Raw genomic sequence first — 15,429 nt, forward strand, 5'->3', positions numbered from 1 at the left:
AACTGAGCCAACCCACACTAATATGTGACACATACCTCTCAAGTGTCCTGTCTGGACTTGAGGCACTGCTCTGCACCAGGCTAGGAAAGCCTACAGTGCTGGCTTGCATCCATGGATCCTGTTGGAGGTACCCTTCCCACATCTTCTGCACAAACCAACCTAAAACCAACTTACCAACCAAAAAGCAAAAAAAGCAAAAATCATATTTAAGCTGACCCTCTGTTACAGTGCCCTGGGTTAGCAAATAGGAAGTTGGAGTTAGCTGAGCTATCTGAGCACATAGAAAGCTGCGGTACTTCACTGCAAATGTGTGCAGGTGTTGAGTCATTCAGAGCCTGCCAAGTCCCAGGTTGCCACTGAGCAGCAATCTTTCCCTAATGCCTCCTCTGTGTAATCACATCCCACCTGCCATTGAGACCTACCACCTGGATTTGCTGTTCAAGGCCAGCCAGGTCTGTCTCCAGGCTTGCAGAGATGAGCTGGCTCCTCCATCTGTCTCCGTCACGGCTTATTTCCTGCCTGCCATGTATCAGGCTGCTCTGACTCAGCTGCTGGATGAAGGCACTGTTGGGCAGCTGCCTGCATTGTCATTGTACAGAGTGCTTCTGTCACCCAATGATGGTCGCCATCGCTGTATCGCCCATGCAGTTTTACTGCCCTAGCTCAGACAGAGGAACTATTTGCATGAGTGCTTCTTACCTGACCCAAGGTGAAGCAAAAGGGACTCTCAGGGTTCTGGCATCACTTCGCAGGCTGATGTTATATTCCATCAGTCATTCCTCAGTAGGGTCCTATGCATGAAGGGAAGAGGGCAATGGCTTTACCATTCATCTGGCTTATGCCAGAGCCCTGGCAAGCCAAACTGATGCATGATGAAACATCAGTGTTGTCTTTGCTAGCTTCCCCAAGAACCAAAGGAAGATCCCAGCACCTCTGGCTGTGCTCCTCCACCAGCACCAGGCTCTCTACTGGGACAAGCACAGCAGAGTTAACCAAAAAGTTCTGCCTGGAGGGTAACAGCCTCACTCATCTGCACCACTTCATCACCAGGGTGCTGGTAAGGGCTGTGGTGAAAAGACTGGAAAGAAATTGTCCATGTGAAGCCCAGGTCATTTAGCTAAAATCTGCTTGGGATGCACAAAACTGGAGCTAGCAGCAGCTCACACACTGCAGAGCTTGCAAACGCTGTCAAAGCAGTGCAACAGCAGGCGTAACAAATTCAGACAATTTCTGTTTTCAGCAAGTACTCAGCTGCAAGCAAATGGAAAGCGAGTAAATGGGAATGATTTAATTATCATATAAAAGTAATTAACTAGACACAGGAATCAACAGGGAATCCTTTTCAAACACTGATGGCACATTACTGTCTGTTGTGGAATACTTATTCACTGACCTACATGAGCAAGAACAGATTCAAGTTTCTGCCCATAATGTACGATGATTGTTTTGGCTTTTTTTTTTTTTTCCCAAAAGAAACAAAAATTAGGGTAAAAAAAAAGGCAACAAAAGAACTTACAGATATTTCAAAGTGAATAACATAAACCCAAAGCTGGAAATGACTCACTGTTGCACTTGTAATATGAATATATTAAATATATTCAAATGTGATGACCAAATTAATCATTGTGGCTAATGAGATCATTTAGTCACCTGGTACAGGAGTGGGGACAACTAGTACAACATTACGTACCAGTGGAAACAGCACCAGGAGGCTGAGGAACAGACCAAATTCTCCCAGCTTCTTGCACCCAGCACCCACCTGCTCTCTCAACCTCCTGCCAAGAGCACGGAATGGACAATTTCAGCTGAAGTTAAACATCTAAAATCCACCATTCACTTTTGGGCTGTGATTCTATTGCAGACTCTGGAGAATTAGATCTCATCAAGCAGAGATGCTGGGAATGACTTAGATGCAAGACCTGAGTTAGAAGGTGTGACTGAGGACCTATGGGAGATCTGAACCCCTCCAGAATTGCAAGTGAAGGCTGGGCAGGATACACTACAGCCTCTTATTTGGCCCTATGCATGAACAACATGAGGGAGTCAATACAATCAGTTTAGCTTGCCAAGTGAGTCAGATTACCCTAAAAACCTACTAACAAGCTCAACTGCTCTGCTCAGGCAAACACATATACAGTTTAGCACTTAAATATAGGTGGCTTAACCCTGAGCTGAATCCCACGCACAAGCTCCTTCAGGAAGCAGTGGGATTGCACCTTCCACATATCCCATTAACTCACTCACCGCTGTTGCTCATGACTTTGCTGAACTTGAACCGGATCCTGCCCACATGCTGTCTTCTGAGATTCAGCAGAAACTTTAAGAGCTGCAGCCAGGGGACATTTATAGGATTGGAAGTTTGCTCTGAATTATTCTCCTAAAAGAACCAACTCCCAAGCACAGTGTCAGCCCATCACCTAGATGACCACCCTTTCTTTCGCATGCACCATTTGTCCTGCATCCCATCTTATGTACTTACTGGGGACTTCAGCAATTAATTTTGAAAACTGAGGCATGTACTAATCTCAGCACTAGCACTTTATGTAAGCTCACATAAAAATAGTCAGGTATCAGCTATCCAAGCCCCAGAAAACAAAGGGCTCCATTTATATGCCTGAACAGAAGCACCTAGTGCCATTTGAGATGCCCTAAAGAACCCAAGATACACATGGGGTTGGCAGATATCACATAAGACCTATGCAAGCAGTGGTTAGAGACCCTGCAGGATATTCCAGGGTTTTTCAAATGGTACTTGAAGCCAAAGCATAAGCAAATGAATTAAGTTCTAAATTTCTTGTTTATGCTGCAGTCAGATGTATGTCTCTTGTGTCTAATGAACACGTACCTCGTGGAGCTGCTAGGCAGCGGAAGAGCTACAAAAGAACTGCATCCTTATTTCAGGTCTACTGAAATCTGGCAGGACTCACAGATTGTGTCAGCTTATTTTGTTATGAACATAAAATGCTCACTGAACCCCATGAGTTGCTATGATAACAATCTCTGCCAGCTTGTTGAATGGATGCCTTTCAGTTGCTGCCTCTGAAGTTATGTTGCTAGAACAGAGGTTCAGCAATACATCCGAGCACTGTGAATACTGTTTTTTAGCCATGGAAGCAAGATAGCTGCCTGAAAAGATTCATGAGCAGAATTGATTATCAGACCATAAGAATGGAACATCATTGTGCCAAGACACCTGGCTACCATGGTGAGAATATGCTACCATGTAATCCTCTTGTAAAAACACACAGTTACACCAAGGAGAACACTTCAAGTGATTTAAATCATTTTTTTATTAATTAGTGCAATGCTTATTACTGCAAAGTTTTTATGGCACTGCAATCTTAGCTGTATGAATGAAGACAAGTGAACACATCTTTGCAGTTAATAAATCTATGGTCCCATGAAGACTCTGTACATCTTTCTTGAATTTCAGCAATTAACTACATACAGTAATTATTTATTTCTAGCAATTAATATTAAATGAGCAGGACTTGATAGATTTCTAAGTTTCTGTACTAATAGAAAGGAGCAGTGACAAGATTTTTCTTTAGAAGGAGACAGCAGTAGTGAAACTACCAATAGGTTATTCTAGGGTAAATCGGACATTATTCCATCTCATATCTTTTGCATGATATTATTAATCTAATTAAGAAACCTTAGCAGCAAAGAAAAAGGAAAGAAAAAAAGAAAACCACAACAACCAGGAATCATCTGTGGTTTATATTAGTGAGGAATTTAATGAGACAGTTATTTGTATGTATCAGCATACACCTTCCTTTCCAATTAGAGCCTTAAATTATTTTTCCACAACACTCTTTCAGCAGCAGCACCTGTGAGGTTACATGAGTGCACAGTGCCATCTAGGCAGGTTTGTGGGAACAGCACTGTACCTTCGAATATGAACCATCTTTGCCTGGGAAAAAAGATTCTGTTACAAAAGTGGAGGAGAAAGAAACAATTTGTATACAATTAAAAAATAACACATTGCGATTCGCTGAAAATACAAAAAAAAAATGCTCTTCAGACAGTGTAGTAATCTGCATTAAGAGAAAATATTTTCTACACATTTACTGAGAAATATATTAGCTCTGTATTTCCATACACGTAAGTTGATTTTAAACTCTGCAATACATTAGAAAATGCTTGTATCTACAAAAAGTACAAGTACAAGGCATACAGTATTAAGGCTATTCAAGACAGCGCATTTTAATTTGGCAGTACTGTAATTCTTTTACCTGCTTTAAAATACAGTGGCAGCACATTTTAGAAATACAGTTAATAAAATATCTCCCCATTTTCTACAAAGAGAAATTTTAAAATTCATTTTTATTCATAAAAACAAAACAATTCCCATCACATGGGACAAAATATAAAACACATAATGCTCCCACTGTATTTAAAACTACTCACAGATTCCACTCACAGCATTTACAGAAGACTTACAGGCAGAATACACTGACAGAAGACTTGACCAATAATGTAATTTTGATCAGAAATATTAATTAACTGATAACATTTTGGTTGTGTTACGACAAAATGTCTTCCTTCTTTCCTTACTGTAAGAAAATGTGGGCAACAAACTATGAATGCAGAATCTTAGACAACATGGCGGCAGGACCTGGAGCATTATAATCAAGCACCTTCCATTGGTAAATATCTTTTGAACCAGGATCTTTGAATTGAGTTCTTAGAAACAACAAAGCAGACAAGGATTCCTCCTGAGGTTTGGAAGAGTGTGATGAAAATTGCATTGTAGCCCCATGAAGCTGCTTTGAGATGAGGGCACAAGTACTTTGTCGCCTACGATAACAGTCCTGAGAGTGCTGGTCCAAAAGCCAAGTTTCTCCTGGATTTCAACAGATCTGCTCCAGTCCCCCAGGTCATCAGAATGGATGATGGACAATTATGGGAGAGAATATCCACTGACATTCACTGTGTAGTTACTCTCCTGAGCTTCATCTCTGGGCTGTTTCAACCATCACCTTGGGGATTGCCTTGAACAGATACAAAACATACTCCTCCTTCTCCCTGGAGGATCTCCCTTAATTAGAGATGTTATTTGGCTACTGGCAGACTTCTTCCCACCTTCTCACCCCTCTACTCCTTCTCTCCAAAATTATGAAGTTTTAGTCACACCAGAGGCATCAGCTGGTCTGGCTGTCCAAGGTTTATTTCGTTGAAAATACAATCAAAATTCCAATAGCTTCTTTGGGATTTCCCCAAACAATAACAGAACCAAGAGACCACATCTGTATAATATCTTTTATTGAATACAATTTTGCTTCTAATATTTACACAATTAAGTTTAGAGATATAACCTTGTGAACCACTGCAATGTGTTAATATTCATAGAACATCTGGAATACCTTTAAGTACATCTGACACTACTTATAGCAATCAACTGTCCATCACCAATGGACAATCACCATAATTAATGAGGATTTGAGCTTTCTGAATAACAGCCAAGATAAATACTAAGGATATTTGAGTTCAGAGGAAACAGTCTGCTATGTGAATTCCAAAATCACTTTTAGAAAGTGCCAAAAGTTTTGAAGACTTCTGCATTTTCCTGTTTTTCCTCTTAGCTCTGCAGAAGAAGATAACAAAATATATTATATATCTTAAGGCAGAAAGTAATATCCACAATTTAAACACCTACCATTCTTCATGGTCATCTTCCTTTTAAAATTTATAAAGTTCTCTGCGGTATATTAAGAAAAGATCCTTTATCAGACATACATTTGGATAAATCCATTTCTAACCATTGGTGAAAAGGAAGTTAAAGATAAAGGAAACGAGATATTTTCCCTCAAGTTGCCTAATTATGCAGTGTGATGTAAACACCATCTGAACATCAAGGTGTCTAAACTCTAACAGTGTATTTACTTGATGCCTTAAAAGTTTTATCATGTACTTAATGCTGCCCAAACAGAGAGCAGAAATTAGAAATGCTGTAACTAAGTGCTGATGTCTAGTGAGAAGACAATACTAATTCCTGACATTTATGCAAAGAAGATCCCACTCCAGTACATGAATGCTAAGCAGAGTGTTGCTTTTTTGGTAGTGCTCTACTAGATATCCTATTAATCTGTTATTACATTGATGAAAGGTCCTGTAAAAAACTGCAGCCAATACCTTTACTACAGATTATACAGATTCTCAGGAAGGTTTGAATGCAAGATTAAGATCCTTAGGTACAATCTAGCAAAAAGCCATCTTAACTCATAGCACTAGCAGACTACATTAACTTTAATTTGGATTGAGAAACAAGACATTATTTTCTGGCCATTTTCATGCTTTTCTTTTTTTCTTTTTCTTTTTTTTTTTTTTTAAATTGTCATCCAGCATTCTTTTGTCATCCAAACATTATAAGTCAAGAATGCTGTGATTTATTTAAGCCTCTGGTGGTTGTTTATCCTATGGGTTACAGACAGCGCAATATGAAAGGCAGGCTGCCGAGCCTACAACATTTGGGATTCTGTGATTTTAAAAAAAACTGGCTATTAGTCTCAAGTTAAATATATGCATGTACTGCTCAGTCTCTTAATTTTATTCAATAAATGGTGAGAGGAGTGATAATTTTCCTGAGCCTCATGTTAACATTTATGAGGCACTGCCTAATAACAAGGGCAATAATAATTATCTGCAGAGAACAGTTACTGAACTATCTAGCTCACAGGTCTCTTGCTGTTTCCCAGCACAAGTTAGTAGATGAGAGAGGGCAAGTATTGCTGCCAATTGCAAGCCTCTCCCAGCTGTAGCACTCGTTCTGAGCAAAGTGTTGACAACACCTCAAATACATGCTCAAAAAGAAAAATAAACACAAATCAGCCTCCTTCATTAATTACATCTTTAAACCTTTAAGAACCATGCTTAAACTTTTTGATACAACAAAAGAACAATGAAAAAAAGTCCCATAATGAAGTTAACAGTGTGACAACTTGATAATTTTAGAGGCTAAATTGGTAATACAAACATTGTCATCTTAAATAAACACTAAAACTCTTAGGCAGGTAATCTGTTAGCAGTTTTAGTATTCATAATTTATCAACAGACCAGAACATGAAAACATGGTAGATAAAGCTGCAAAGGTAAAACAAAACCACTTGGAAATTTTCTACAGCTCCCTTCAATATATTTGTGTTCAAGAGTGTGTTTTATACACCTCATGTCTGCTTTCCTCTGTTCTCTTTCTTCTTCCTCCTTCTTCTCTTTCTTCTCTTCTTTTTTACCTGCCTAAGTGAGCAGCCAGACACCACTACCCAGGAACTGCACATCCATCTTAATCTCACTGCCTCTTCTCTACCTTTTTTCCCATCTACAAAGGGTTGTCTGGAATCTAGATGCCTACCTTGAAGCTATTTGCCTTACACCTAACCTAGCTATAAATTTTAATAACTAAGAAACTGCTGAAAGACACAGATTTTCCTCTTGCCTCTGTCACTGTCAGCTACACAGTATGCATTGTAAAAATCTAAAACAATCTGTAATCTCAGCCTCAAGATAGGCAACCACGTGCACGTGAGGCACTGTCAATGCAGGTTGAAAACATTAAATACAGATACAAGGCAAGAATAACTGCTGTGAAAAAGACAACATACTCTACAAAACAGTTTGCAATATTCTCCTCAGAAATGCTACAGTAAGTCAATAGCGGGTGATTTTGGAGACAGACTGTACGGGGAACTACATAGATTTCCCATTGTGCATATGGAAGTTCAATTTTCAGCCACCACAGAAAACAAAGATGGTGAAATGTAAAAAGTCATCCTGGAAGATAGTATGTACACGAACGAGATTAACATTAAGGTGCTGACAACTGTCTCTCCTGGGGAACCTAAATCCAATTCACAGCTCAACGTCTGAGAAAAATGGACACAAGAGGGCGCTCCTAATATAGGGCCTACCTGAGACCCACAGTCCAGCATCCACAGCTACAAATTCCTTTACCTATTAGAGGATCTCTTTAATCTAGAAGAAAACTGGCCAGTTACGGCTTCATCTGAATGCTCTTTTCCTATCGAGACTCAGTCTCAAAAGCTATCTATTCACTTAATTAAAGGAAGATCAGAACACAATGGACAATTAAACTTTGATTATAAATATCAAGAGTTCTACACTGAGAACACCCGATAATTTCTGAAGTCGTGGTGGGCTAATGGACAGCCAAATACTGCTTGGTATGGTGTTAAAATGAAATCAAAGACAAAGACAATAGAGATGTGATAACAATAGACTACTTCATAGGCTATTGATGCCTGAAGGCTCTGCAAATAGAAATCTCTCTGCAATCACATTACACACAAGTTAGATAGATTTTTTAGAACCAGTATTAACCATAAGCCTTATAGCCAGATATATTCTATCTGAATAGAACTGTAGAACTCTACAAATGCTTTCTACACTTCCAATGCTCTGTGCACAACTGTCATGCAGTGCATATATTCAGTGTAAATCGGGACTTCCTACTTCACAGGATTACGAGCCCATCCAAAGAATGAAAAATACAATTTAACAACATGATTTTCCTGTGAAATAACAGTCTTTAAATATATGTGAAAATATATCCGATCTTACTTGGCAGGATACAAGAAATTTAATTTTCTGATTAAGGATGATAATTAACTTCAAACACTGACTTCAATGGCACTACTAAAAAATATTCAGACACTTTTCAGACTGAAGGCCCAGAGCCAATACAAACAATTCCTGTGAAAGAAAAATAAATGAATATCCTCAAACCTTGCAACCACTTCATTAAAACAGTTTACAAGCAAACTACCATTGTACAAAAGTATTTCTCACCTGTGTTATTGCTCAGTAGTTAATCATTTTTCGAAGGGCATCATAGCATTTCCATTTGTCTGGGATGTAGAAAGGCTCAAAGATGTGAGGGAAAGGAGTGTCATAGCCACAGACTCTTGAAATAGGAGCCTCTAAATTCAAAAAGCATTCTTCCTATTAACAGAAACAGAATAAATGTTAGTGAGGCCATTATTTGCAGGAGTCTTGCATCACAAATTGAGGTCAAATGAACTTTGCCAGACTGACAGTCCTGGAAACAGAAACCTTCTATTTATATCACAGGATAAGTAGTCCAGACCAGAACATTGCTTCCTTTTGCCCAAAGGTCCATATTAAAATAACAACTTCTATTAATGTTATTTTCATTTGCTGCATGTGTGCTGCATTAAGTTGTACTCAGGTTATACTTAGTACATCTGCTATACATCCAGACAAATACTGCCAAAAAACAAATATTTTAGGAACAAAGGAGTAAGAGTTTCTTTCCTGCACAGCTTTTAAACATATAGAAAATCTATGTAATCAGTCTAACAGTGCATATTATTTCTTGGACACACGAACATCATATTTAAATTTATTTGTACCTTTCTACAATTGAAGTGTTAAGCACTTGTGGAAATTGTGAATTTGAACTTGAATGCATTTCCACATTTCCAACCCCATGAGTAAATCCTGAATTTTGCATAAATAAACACAACTTTTGTTCTAACCAGAGATAAGATTTGGCAAAGACTGAGTTTCTTTACTCAACTGACCAGGGCACAAAATATTGTACCACGTTAATATGAAAATAATCTGTGGGAATACATACTGTTACCATATTTAATAGATGAATATACAATAGGGTTTGAATATTGCTAGTCTCAACTATAAGAGCGAAGGCATAGATCACTGACAACAAGTGAATGAAGTTTGTCACATCAAACTACTGTTGATGTTAATTATTATTCCACCATATCTTAGCATATCTATTTGCTTTCCAGAGTACACAAATGAAGAAATTAAATACATCTCTATTTTCAGTGAATGTTGCTTTGCAATTCATGGCAGCCAAACTCTACACTACCGTGCTTTATATACATCATGATATATGGCAGCACAGAAAGTACTTGTAACACACCATGAATATAACAGTTATTCTCCAGCTGTTCATTTGAAGTGGCATATTTCTTTGAAGGAAATAAAACATTCAGGTGGCTGTGACAATTACAGTTACACTTGTCACAAGCTAAGCATTTGATCCCAAAAAAAGAAGTCACAACTCTTCAAAGCAAGCAAACAAGATGATGTTCTTAAGCATTACACATATATGCTAATTCAAAAAGAAATGTCTAGTCTATAGGCAAATTTCTAACCCATCTCCCCTCTTGAGCTTGAAAAACAAATGACTGGCCCATCAAATAGCCTATCTTAAATGGATTTTTGTTCACAGCTGCTGCTAAAAGCTAGATGGTATGGAAAACAACTGTTCACCTGATCAAGAACAGGATGCTGCGACATCTGCTGCACAGATTTTTGTGCCACATTTTTTGCACCTGTGCAACCATATCACAGAGAAATATAACTAGAATATTAAATATATCTCATCCAGCTCTGTTTAAGGAACATTAGAAGACATCCACTGTACAAGCCTAAAAGCAGAAGCATAGTGCAGTGAAAGAGTGATAGTAGAGCACAGTCATAAATTTAGCGGATTTACCCCACACCATTTGTGCATATAAGGGCTAGTGCTGCTCAAAGTGTTCTTGTTCTACAGAGGAATGAATGCAAACTGAAAGCCTTCAGTAAGTCTCTGCTTATTTAGGAGAGACTACTTCAAAATCTCATGTCTTCCAGGGAAAGACATTAGGAAAAATCGTTAAAAATTAAATGGTTTGAAGCAAAACAGTTGCAGGTTTTCTTATTCAGCGTTACATGCTTTAAAGTCCCATTTTGAAAAAAGCTATGAAAAGAAATCACACTTGTTTAGTATATAATAGATACCAAAATTCAACTGAAGCAAAAAATAACTTTTTGTTAGAGAAAAATGCTCAGAAGGAAACACAGTGGTTACTAGTGCAATACATCCAAATTACCTTAATTTTAAAGAGATCAGACAGAAGAAAATCACTGCTCTTCTTCCCACTTCTGAACTGCAGAAGTAAAATTCTGGCCTCAATTAATCGATATGACCTTTGCCAATTACCTTCTATTTCCCTGAATTTCACTCAACTCCTCTGGTAACATACATGGTTATATTCCATAAAGTCATTTTAGTCAGAGACATTCCTTTCTTTTGACCTTGGACATGAATTTAGGAAGGGTTCAAAACAACTCAGAAGTACAGTTCCAAACTCTGAAATTCAGAACAATATCTGTCAAATGTATCACACATGACACCACAAAAGAATCTTGTGCCTTGATTTGAAGAATAAATGTTGAAAACAAGGATTTGCCAGATGTTGCAGGATTCTGTTTTAAACATAGCCTCTGCTATTGGTACAGACCCACTATATTTCCTTAAAGTGTCGTATTCTAGCTCATGTGAAAAACTTCACCCAAGTTAATTTTAAATTCATGCTATCATTCAATAAGGTCCTAAAGTGTGTGCTTTACTCTCACCAGAGAACCTCTCAGGTTTGACTTTAGAGTATTGCTAAATCAGTGCACAATCATTGTAAACATGTAGAACTGAGAGCAGCGGGTATTTATAGAGATATGGAATGGTACAAAAGGGATGAAAAAACAAATTCATTTTGGACATTATTGAAAGAAAGTATTACTCATCCTTCTGAATCTTATAGAAAAATGCAGCAATGTGGTACAGTTTAGAGAAAGAGTTTTTAGGCATCACGCCAGTAAAAAAACACTTAAGAGTTTATTGCTCCAGTTCTTCCTTCTGTAAAAGGGAATTTACATCATCCTACACATATAGCGAACGAACTTCCATATGCAAACACCTCGATAAGTAATAGTAAATGATGCTATTTAATGTGTAACTAAGTAAGACAGATGATTTGGAAATGATACTAATAATCACATATCCTACTTTGGTCTTTTTATTTCCATATGTTTTGGATCTTGTTCATTTTTCCCTGTTCATTGACACTGCTCAGGAAACATTTTTTATTCTTCCCCATCAACTATTCCTGAAGCTGAGAAAACTTCTGTTAAAAAATCAGTTATTTCTGTAATATTTTATGTTCCCCTCTTGTGCTACTCTACTTTAGCAACACTACGGATGCCCACAAGACATGGAGGGCTTAAACAATATCACAGAGCTGCTATACGACAACAGTGAACTCTTTTTCTTTCACAGAATTTAGATGTTGAGACAAATCAAAAATCAGCTTTGATGACTAACACGATAGGATAGTTTTACTGTTTCTCTTAGAGTTCAGCTGCTGTGACAGAAATAAGATTCAAAATAAAGTTAAGGCCCATTACATAAGACAAACTGTAGGAAAACTTCACAAAGGACTACTTTTCTGCTGACAATAACTGCAGAATTCACACCCAAGAACTCAGTGACTGCTTGCAAAGGTTTAATCCAATAGTGAAATTTCTGTCAAGAAGAATTCTGAATTTAACATCATATCTGTAGACTGTACTATAAGAAATGCAAATATATATGTATATACAGATGATAAGATGGCAAAATTCAGCATGTATACATTCAAAGAATGTAAGAATGAAATTAATCCTATTCTAGATAAATAATATACATATTTTTATATAACAAAATATAGATAGATTTTCCAAAGAGGCAATCAATAAAATCTCTATTCCATAAAAGGAGGATTTCTGGATACAAACTCTAAGTACGGATGAAGCCTTTCTTTGGCTTCTGATTCTTAAAATCCCCTAATATGTACAGTTTATATTCAAGAAGGGAAAAGTCAAGCAGTGTCAGTTTTTATGTCTCCATTGTAGCACCAGTAATTGACAGCTGCAAGCACTGAGTGTTGCAAGTCTTAAACAGAATCTGCTTTGACAAAATATTTGTTACATACTTTTAAACAGTCACTTCTATGAGCTGCATTCAGTGCGATACATTCAAGGGATATTTTGAAGTTATGTTTTTGTTTCAAGTTTTAGAGGAACGTTTTTTGTTTGTTTTTTTTTCCAGTAGTTTAGCCTGACTCGACTTAAAATAACGCTATAAAATGTTTCCTGATAGCTTTAATAGTGATAGTTTTCTTCCTCAAAAAGCACCGAGGTTATAGTTTTTATATTTAATTCCACCACAGAGCTTTCTGCTTTTTATGAGAGCATGTTGCAATAATTCTTTTATAACAGAGTACAGCTTGCAATGTTTGCTTTTATTAGTTACCAGCTCTTTGAATTTACATAATTAATATTTTGTCAAACACAGATAAACAGTTCACTGCTAAAGTTATTTATTTCTGGATTTCCAAATAGAAAACATCTTAATTAGAAAACACATTGTCGATTAGAAATAAAGAAGTCCTTTGGGGAGGGGGATTTGTTTTTTATAATTGATTAACCTGTTACATAAAAAAAGCAATTAATGGCAAATGTTGTCTTTAGAGGACTGAATCACATAAAACAATATTTATAGATGAAGCCCAATATGACTACACAAAAGCTAAAGCATTGTAATATGAAATGCAGAAGCCTAATTCCAATTAATTCTCATCCCTTACAGCCATCATAATCATACCAACATAAGAATTTACTCCAGCTATTTTTAATGAACAGTGTACCTATTTACAGTGAATATTTACTGATCTCAGAACATTTAATATCCAGACGTACACCATAATGAAGCATTTTAACAATCTTGCTTAATCTAGTCTGTTTCAAAACACCTAAGAGATACTGAATTATCATACTTATCTCAAACTTGAATAAAATAAAATAAAATGGAAGCTTGGTAGAAGACTTATTTATATGAGAATCTTTACCAGAAAAGAAAGGGACAGAGAGTGTCCATTTTTAATATTGTCTCCATCAAATTGTATGTATATAATATAAACAATCCAAAGCAGGAGAAGGGGACGGGACGCAAGAGACAGGGACATGGTTACTGAGTAACATATATTCCCTTTATATATATAACACAAACATTTAGAAAACATATTTCTACCATTTACCACTTCCCAATAAATGCTGAAGGAATTTGAACAAAAGTAAAATGAGTTTAATACACATGGAAGTAACCCTGACATATTAAATGTGAGAATAAAAACATCTGCATGTAGTAAATAAAGTGTTTGCAGAACAACTCCCCTCAGGCAGGATGAAAACTGCTGATGCTACAGACATGACTGCAATCCCATAAAATGATATCAGGTCTCTTACAGTAACTATTGGGTGGCTACATGCCAACAGCTTTCTTGCAAGCCAATGCTGTTAATATAGGTTCTAGAAGTTAAAGACTGAAATATTAAACAAATATTTTCTGGAAAGTCACTGTCTAAAGAATCCAATACATTAATTTTCTGTTATTCTTGATACATTGCAGATACATGTTTCCATGTTTTGTTTCTGGCACGTTATTAGCTGATGAAACTAATGACATTGAAAGGATGTTTTTCATTCTTTATGTCCCTGAAAAATGTTTATGTTGCATATTTTTCCAGACCATCTGCAATTTCTTTATATTAAAGAAGAATCAATTTATTCTGCTAAGCTCATTACTTCCATTTCACAGAAAAGAATGTGCATAATTAGCCAAGTAAAACAAATGAGGACAATGTTTTATTCGTTGTCACTTGTACCTTTGGGAGCCATAAATATCCAGAAAGAGGATTTGATCAGAAATTTGGGACATACTCCTTATTATGGGCTGAATTTCAACTTTTGAAATCCATATGCATTATTTCTGTGGAGCCACACCTTTTGTAGCTTACGTTCTGAAATCACACTGAGCTCCTTACAGTAAGAAAACAACACTGCTCATTAAATATTAACTGTGAGTTTTTTAAAGCTCTGCAATTTCATCAAGAGGAAATGTAAGCTAATTTCTCTAGCTTCAGTAGTTTACGGATGACAGGAATCATCAGTGACACATTTCTTTATTCATTTCAATCACATAGTCCCGTTACACACAGAGGACATTCATATGGACTCAAGAATATTTTATTTATTGTTTATCGCACCACTTTTTTGTGCTTCATAAGTTGCGACACCAGTTATGGAAGAAACATCAGATGCAGCTAGGTTCTCTTGCACACACTACTTTGAAGAATGCCTTCAAACTGAATTTCAACTGGCTTCATGAATGGACCATGAATCTCAACTAACTTGTATCAGTATTGCATTGGGTTCTTAAAGTTCTATTGGTCAAATTTACAAAGAAGTCACTCCAGGAAATGTTCAAGACAACAGGACAAACTGGAAGCTGTCAAGACTCGAGACTCAGACAGTGACTTAGTGGTTCTGTTAGTACAAAACCAAAATCAGCATCACAATCACAATTCTAAGGCATTTAAAAAGCAAAATGAAAAAAACAAAAACAAAAAACAACAACAACAAAAAAAAAACAACAAAAAAAACCTGTTTGTATCAATTTATCCTTACCAAAAAATAGAAAGTAATTTCGACTCCTATCCGTCCTACCACACTTTATCCAAAACAATTTTCCGTGAAAATTTTACACAATTTATACCTAACGTGCAA

The 15,429-nt window shown here is 36.8% G+C and overlaps 1 protein-coding gene across 2 annotated transcripts in view; it reads right to left on the minus strand.

Annotated features, from left to right (window-relative positions):
- Window positions 1–3,712: 3,712 nt before the first annotated feature.
- Window positions 3,713–15,429, minus strand: part of BCKDHB (branched chain keto acid dehydrogenase E1 subunit beta) — a 111,171-nt gene continuing 99,454 nt past the window's right edge. The window contains exons 10-11 of one of the 2 annotated variants that reach the window (XM_032443334.1): window positions 8,806–8,958; window positions 3,713–5,587 (exon numbers count right to left, since the gene is read on the minus strand). In XM_032443334.1, coding sequence (XP_032299225.1) covers window positions 8,818–8,958 — 141 coding nt within the window. In that variant the 3' untranslated portion in view covers window positions 3,713–5,587; window positions 8,806–8,817. Of the gene's footprint in view, window positions 5,588–6,312; window positions 8,710–8,805; window positions 8,959–15,429 lie in introns of those variants that run through there. The other variant, XM_032443335.1, reaches the window with a different exon arrangement.

This window comes from Coturnix japonica, chromosome 3 (genome assembly GCF_001577835.2).
Source record: "Coturnix japonica isolate 7356 chromosome 3, Coturnix japonica 2.1, whole genome shotgun sequence".
Lineage (NCBI taxonomy): Eukaryota > Metazoa > Chordata > Aves > Galliformes > Phasianidae > Coturnix > Coturnix japonica.